Raw genomic sequence first — 7,722 nt, 5'->3', positions numbered from 1 at the left:
TGTGGGGACGGGGCTGATCACCGAGGTGCCGGACCTCCTCAGTCAGGGAGCGAAGCGCTTCAGCCATGGTGCTAATGGCGGAGGAATGCTGGCCGAGCAACGCTCCCTGGGAGGACACAGCAAACAGTAGGTCTTGAGGCAGGGAGTTGGAAGGGTTGGAAGGGGGGGGGTTGAGCCTGCTGGGTCCATGTTGGCTTGATCGTTCTGTTACGGGAAGTGACAGAACGCACAACTCAGTTCAAAAGAGGTTTATTTGGAATGAAGGGCGAAGGGTAGGGAGAGGGGCTGTGAGGAGGTGGACGCCAAGGAGCAGGATACAGGCAAAGACTGGGGCTGGGAGCAAGGCGAGGTGAGGAGCGGAGGTGGTGTGGAGCAGGGAGCCGCGAGGAGGGGACTGGAGGATGAGGCCAGCTGACTGGAGACAGAGGGATGGAAGTAATGACTGCAAGGAGAGAACACAGAGACAGGGATTAGGACAGAGAAACGGCTAACACGGGAATGCAGTAGTGATCTTGAGGAGCTTGGAGCTTGTGTCACCATGCAGGCTGAAACAACAATCAAGCGAAGATGGTGAGTAGATCCGGTGTTTAAATACTGTGCTTGATTGTAATTAATGACTGGCAGGTGTGTACGGTGGGAGGAGTGATGGTGAGATGGCGAGCAGGTGTGTGCGATCAGGTGGCTGGCGCAGGCAGGAGGGGAGGGGGGAAAACAGGAGAGACAGGAGGATATAACAGGAGAGCATAACAGAAAATAGCAAATAGAAAACACAGAAACTCACAGCCAGCCAAACCCCAACCATCATAAGTATTTTTATTTTGGTTATTTTAAGTATCTGCTAGTGCTTTTGTTTTGAAAGTACCACGCAGGCTTAGCCACCAGGTGAAGTCTACATATATGGGTGATCAGGTATGTAGGAGGTAAACACCGAGGGCTGATGTTTTTTTACCAGAGCCTAGAGACGCCATTGTTCCTTTGTTTGCCGAGAACTGGATGAATAAACCTCAGAAAATGCCACCTCTGCCTGGACAGTGAACGTTTTTATCTCTGTGTAACATCCACTCCTTCGGTGCCTCAGTGGCTGTTTGACTTGGAGTTTGTTTTGTTCAGTCTGCCACTACAGTTGCTTTTAAAGTTAGAGTTGCTTTAAATTAGGCAACAGATTGCAGTCAAACATTTTGGCCCCCTGTAGCAACCCCCGCCACAGCCTAAACACACTGCTCCCATTCAACATGGATGGAAAGACCTCCGTTTTTGCCGGACCGTCTGACTGCCGACGCAGACTGTCTGATGTCCGGGTGACATGGATAATTGTAGTGGATGAACACCGCCCGACACAGGAGGACACCTGTGATCCAGTGCGCAGCCCACATCCGGAGCATAATCCCTAAAAACTAAGCAGCACGCGTACAGAGCAGCCACCACGTGCCACAGAGTGTCCGCTTTGGGAGCGCTGGAAGGCATACATGTTCTCACAGGTAAACTCTGCTCTCCAAGTTGATTTCTGCGCGTGTGAATGAAACTGACTTTTAACACATTGGTGGCAAAAACCAAGGAGGCACTGGCCCTCCTATGATTGTTCACTTTCAAGGCGATCTAACCCACAGACCTCTGTAGTTTACCTTGATTGACAACTGTTTTTTAAGGGTTTTGGAAGCCCAGTTTTGTATGATGATCTTTGGGGACCTGGGATGAATCGGATGATTTCATTATGAAGCTGCATCAGAGTGATCTCAGCTAATTAGTAAAGTATTGTTGAGACTGATATTTAATGTATGTCTCTGTGTTTCAGCTTTACCTCCAGACGTTCTGGAAGTGATTGTTGGTGAAGAGGAGCAGCAGGAGTGTAGCTCCAGTGTGGACCAGCAGGAGCCAGAGCCCCCCCCACACATTAAAGAGGAACAGGAGGAACTGTGGAGCAGTCAGGAGGGAGAGCAGCTTCAAGGGCTGGAGGAGGCTGATATCACCAAGTTCCCATTCACTCCTGTCCCTGTGAAGAGTGAAGATGATGAAGAGGAAGCTCAGTCCTCACAGCTTCATCAAAGACAAACTCAACACATGGAAACAGAAGCTGTTGGAGAGGACTGTGGAGGACCAGAACCAGCCAGGAACTCACATCCACTTATACAACCAGAGACTGAAGACCAGACTGGAGCCTCTTCTGAACCTGAGACTGATGACAGTGCTGATTGGAAGGAGACCAGAGAACCTCAGTCAGCTTTAAACTCTCTGAAACATGATTCAAGATGTAAGAAAACATTCAGCTGCTCTGAGTGTGGGAGAAAATTTGCCTTCAAGTCACATCTGAAGACACACATGAGAATCCACAAAGGAGAGAAACCTTTTAGCTGCTCTGTCTGTAAGAAATCTTTTACACAGAGTGAAAATTTACGGTCACACATGAGAACTCACACAAGAGAAAAGCCTTTCAGCTGCTCTGAGTGTGGTAAAGCTTTCTCTAATAGTGGAAACCTGAAGAAACACATGATAACTCACACAGGAGAAAAACCTTTCAGCTGCTCAGTCTGTAAGAAATCTTTTACACAGAGTGGAACTTTACGGTCACACATGAATATCCACACAGGAGAAAAATCGTTCAGCTGTTTAGTCTGTAATAAATCTTTTACACAGAGTGGACATTTAAGGTCACACATGGCAGTCCACACAGGAGAGAAAAGATTCAGCTGCAGTGTTTGTAACAAAAGATTTGCCTGGCGTTCTGATGTCAAAACACATAAATGTGTTGGTCAGATGGAAACAGAAGCTGATGGAGAGGACTGTGGAGGACCAGAACCAGCCAGGAACTCACATCCACTTTTCCAACCAGAAACTGAAGACCAGGCTGGAGACTCTTCTGAACCTGAGACTGATGACAGTGCTGATTGGAAGGAGACCAGAGAACCTCAGTCAGCTTTAAACTCTCTGAAACATGATTCAAGATGTAAGAAAACGTTCAGCTGCTCTGAGTGTGGGAGAAGATTTGGCTTCAAGTCACATCTGAAGAGACACATGAGAACTCACACAGGAGAGAAACCTTTTAGCTGCTCTGAGTGTGGTAAATATTTCACTTATAGTGGGACCTTGAAGAAACACATGAGAACTCACACAGGAGAGAAGAGAAAACCCTTTAGATGCTCACTCTGTAAGAAATCTTTTTCACAAGGTGGACAATTACAAACACACATGAGAATCCACACAGGAGAAAAACCTTTTAGCTGCTCTGAGTGTGGTAGAGCTTTCACTGAACGTGGACACCTAAAGAGACACATGATTACTCACACAGGAGAGAAGCCTTTTAGCTGCTCAGTTTGTAATACATCTTTTACACAGAGAGGAAGTTTACAAAAACACATGAGAATCCACACAGGAGAGAAGCCTTTCAGCTGCTCTGAGTGTGGTAAAGCTTTCACTGAACGTGGACACCTGAAGAAACACATGATGACTCATTCTGGAGAAAAACCTTTCAGCTGCTCAGTCTGTAAGAAGTCTTTTACACAGAGTGGACATTTAAGGTCACACATGGCAGTCCACACAGGAGAGAAAAGATTCAGCTGCAGTGTTTGTAACAAAAGATTTGCCTGGCGTTCTGATGTCAAAAGACATAAATGTGGTGGTCAGATGGAAACAGAAGCTGATGGAGAGGACTGTGGAGGACCAGAACCAGCCAGGAACTCACATCCACTTTTACAACCAGAGACTGAAGACCAGACTGGAGACTCTTCTGAACCTGAGACTGGTGACATGGAATAATGTTTGTGCCTTTAAGTCCAAGAAAAACTCAAGTATTGAACAAAAATCTGTATTTATCAACATCTAGATAGAAGACATATTGTGTGGTAGGAAAAAGTACACTCTTATTTTAACCCTCCTGTTTTCTTCGGGTCAAATTTGACCCATTTTCAAAAAGTTTCTATATCAGAAATTTGGGTTTCTTTCAACCTAATTGTCAAAAGAAATAACATGGACGGTTCCATACAATGCTCTTCATAAGTAAAATAAATGGTCAGTTTACTACTTTCATTGAATTTGGGTGTTTGGTGAAAGATAAAAGAACGTTGAAAAAAGTGACAAATGTCAGAAAAAGCTTCAAAAACATCAGGAAAAGTAACAAAAAGGTCGCATAAAGTGACAAAAACATCGAGAAAAGTGACAAAAGTGTCACAAAAACACCAAACATTGAAAAAAAGGTTTAAATTTTAGATTTTGACCCAGAAAAAACAAAAAGTTGCAGGATGGGTTAAATATTTTATTAGATTTTGTTTTGTCTTGTAACGTCTGTCATATAATCAAGAAATCAGACAAATGTAACCACCCAATATTTTATAGTGCCCACACATATATTCACTTCTTTCTAAGTAACGTATGTTTAGCAAGATTCACTATTAATCATGTATCTTTATGGGAGTTTATTCAATACACATTGGGTTCATGTTTTAATTTTGTGTATCATGTTTAAGCACAATTTAGGCCCAGCTGTCTCAGAGAGGAGACTTTTCTCTCTGAGTCAGGGAGACAGGAAGTGCAGGTTGAAAGCTATCTTTGGTTTAAACAAGGGAGATGTGAGGGAGGTAGCATAGGGAAGTTAGCCTAGCAAGGTGTTTCCTGTCAGGGAGAGGAGGAGTTTTCTCTTTGGAGCAAAGCTGAGATGGACATATTATGATCTGTAGAAAACTATAAAAACTCACTTGTGCATTGCCATGTTCCAAGGTAATATGATCAGTGACACCAACATGATTAAGATCTTTTGACATGTATAGTGTCTCCTATGCCACTAATTAGGCCATGGTAAAGCTAATAAAGTAAAGAAATATAATCGTTTGATATGACCGGTGTGGTACACCAGGACATGCTGAGTACCCTCCAGGATGAAATAAAGTGAAATCATTTGAAGTAAACCACATGTTGACTACCATGTACGTTAGTAGTTATTGTCTGGGTCACAACGACCTAGGTGTACTTAAGAAAAGGAAGCTGAGAGGACTGTTAGAAGTAAAGATATCACCAGTTCAGGTCCATCTAAAGATGTAACAAACATGAGGTAACTGTGGGCGTGAATGTGTCCAACTGACACCGCCCAAAACGCTGAATAAGAAAAGAGTTCTATGAAACTTAGATTCAGTTGTCTATTCGACCGACTATCACCGGTGGTCAGTTGATGTGTCTCGGTTTGTTTGTTAAAATGTAACAAATAAATCTGCATGGAGTGAATATCAACAGTCTCTGGAGTCTTCATGGTGTCCTCGCATAGAAATGAAATGGATAGAAAGGCCATTGGACCGTTTGCCGTGGTCATTTGACAACAAAATGGCGATTGTTGTTGTCCAGTGACAATATGCGTCAGTGGGCCGTAAATCTGCATGTGCATAAGTGTCAGTGGGGCTGTAAACTGTGTCGAAGCTCGCTGGGAGGAGAGCCTCCTGATGCAGCTCGGGTGACGTTCTCGGAGGGAATGAGGAGGAACTGCTTTAATTGCGGTTAAACAAAAAAAACGCAATTACCTAAAAAAAAATTCGGTTAGACAATTATTTAATAATTGTTACAGGCCTATTTAATGGTCAAGTATCTAAACACATACAATGAATCTGACTCTGTTTAAGGACAACAAAGTTGAACAAAGACAGACATAAACATTAAAGAACTGTGTACATAAGGACTGTATTCAACCAAAGAAAATATCAGTCGACTGAAATTCTCCCGAATCTTCTACCAATCGATTGGTCTTTGGTTTGTCCCAGAATTCAAAAGTGCAGTGTTTTACTGCAGGATGGATAAGCCCACATTCACACCCATCACCCGCTCTTACTCTGACATCCCACAACCAACTGCACCCCCACAGCCCTCTCAACTAACCCCCACTGATGTTTTCTTTTTTACGATTTTGACAGGTTTTTCAAACTTGTTTTAAAAAACACTTTTTTTCTTTTTGTTTTTTGTGTGGGGGCAAGTAAAAGGTTTTCACATGCCCTGGTGATGTGGTTATGTAAACGTGTGTCTCTATAATATGGTAACTTTTTTTGTTGTTGTCCATAATCTGAGCCAGTGGAAGCATGTAGATGTTAAACAGAAGAGGCCCCAGAATGGAGCCTTGGAGAACTCTGCATTTCATATTTGTCCACTCCACAAAGTAGTCCCTGTCCTTTAAGTAGGATTCAAACCAGTTATATACCAAACAATGAAATAAGAACAAGATAAGCCTCAGGTGTAATTGGCAGTCTTTACGAAGCCCCCAGGAACAGCGCCATGTCTTGAAACAACCATGGGCTTAGCGGCCAATGGTGGAATTGCAAGGTCTGACAACCGGCTGGCCCAGAAAGACATTTCCCATAGACTTTACATGGCAAAAAAGAAATGTCTATATGTCAGCGGATAATTCTTTTGGGGGCACATCAAACTTAACAGTCCAAACACTTAAATGGTCCTTGTTCAAACCATCATGTTTTAAATTGCACTAATAGCCAAATCCCAAATTATTTAACACATATAGAACGCAAGCAGACCTGCGGGACTGCGCCCACGTCGCCCTGCACTGCAGGCTCATGACGGTTCTCCTGAGATCCTATAGCTGTAAAATGGCTGTAATTCATCATGTGTATTATCTATTGACACATCCGAGTGGTGTATGATGTAAAGCCTGTAACCTGGATGCAATGTTATAAACGTCTCTTTTCACAAACTGCCAGGGCTAGCTATCTTCAGCGGTAGATAGAATGAACAGGGCTTCGCGTTGAACACTCTATCCAGTTCTCTTAATACATCCATGGTCTTTACAGCTTGAGCACTCTGGAAGTTAGTATGCAGAAGCAAATTCCCAGTTTTCCTTAATGTGTGTTTCCCTGTTTCCTGCAGATGTGCAGCAGCTGTTGGTGGTTCAAGAAGAGGTTCCCCCTGAGCAGCAGGAGTGTAGCTCCAGTGTGGACCAGCAGGAGCCAGAACCCCTCCCACACATTAAAGAGGAACAGGAGGAACTGTGGAGCAGTCAGGAGGGAGAGCAGCTTCAAGGGCTGGAGGAGGCTGACATCACCAAGTTCCCATTCACTCCTGTCCCTGTGAAGAGTGAAGATGATGAAGAGAAAGGTAGGAACAACGTGGACGTGTTTATTTAACGTTAAGGGGGAAACACACTGCAGAAATTTAGGGTTGCCCCCTCTGAGTGGATTAGTCGACTAATCGGTCGTTTTTAACAAGTTGCATTGGTGTCTAAACTTCAAAGAAAATTCTGCCAATTTTTACAATAATCTTGATCGCTATAGCTACGCAAGTACTTTCGATAGAAAAAACCCTGACCCGAATCAGTGCAGGTAACACGGAGTAGCTGCAGCTACGTACTACAAGCGTCCCCTGAGCTAAAACGGCAGTTGTCGGGGCAAGTTTTAGAGTGCCTTTGTGCCTCATGACAGACATAAAATGCAATTAATATGTCTGTGGCGCATAAACAGGGCCCTTACGTGTCAACAAGATGCGTTTTCAACTCAGACATTGTTTAAATTCACCTACCCTGGTCCTTGTCTCGATCCTGCCGGTAGCTAGCTTGCCCTGCTAGCTGATAGCCGTTAGCCGTTAGCTGCTAGCTGCCGTCCAGTGAGTGTATTCAGACAGGCTTCTGTGATAATCATCCCAATAACAATCCACGGAGCGGCAGTGGTGTGGTGGATGTCCTGCTTGTACATGTAGCTGCAGCTACTCCGTGTTACCTGTATGGAGTAGCTGTCTGTGTCTGTTAAG

At 44.0% G+C, this 7,722-nt stretch overlaps 2 protein-coding genes across 2 annotated transcripts in view; both read left to right on the top strand.

The window, feature by feature from the left end:
• Window positions 1-2,176: 2,176 nt before the first annotated feature.
• LOC116050089 (gastrula zinc finger protein XlCGF57.1-like) overlaps window positions 2,177-7,722 on the top strand; it is a 14,055-nt gene continuing 8,509 nt past the window's right edge. Inside the window, exon 1 of the mRNA XM_035993008.1 lies at window positions 2,177-3,765. Coding sequence (XP_035848901.1) covers window positions 2,317-3,750 — 1,434 coding nt within the window. The 5' untranslated portion in view covers window positions 2,177-2,316 and the 3' untranslated portion in view covers window positions 3,751-3,765. The remainder of the gene's footprint in view (window positions 3,766-7,722) is intronic.
• The window catches only part of LOC118493485 (zinc finger protein 84-like), a 33,407-nt gene continuing 32,744 nt past the window's right edge, over window positions 7,060-7,722 (top strand). The window contains exon 1 of the mRNA XM_035993435.1: window positions 7,060-7,074. Coding sequence (XP_035849328.1) covers window positions 7,060-7,074 — 15 coding nt within the window. The remainder of the gene's footprint in view (window positions 7,075-7,722) is intronic.

This window comes from Sander lucioperca, chromosome 16 (genome assembly GCF_008315115.2).
Source record: "Sander lucioperca isolate FBNREF2018 chromosome 16, SLUC_FBN_1.2, whole genome shotgun sequence".
In the NCBI taxonomy this organism is placed as follows: domain Eukaryota; kingdom Metazoa; phylum Chordata; class Actinopteri; order Perciformes; family Percidae; genus Sander; species Sander lucioperca.
The sequence above is the reverse complement of the archived record's forward strand: the minus strand, read 5'-3'. Positions and strand labels throughout refer to the sequence as shown.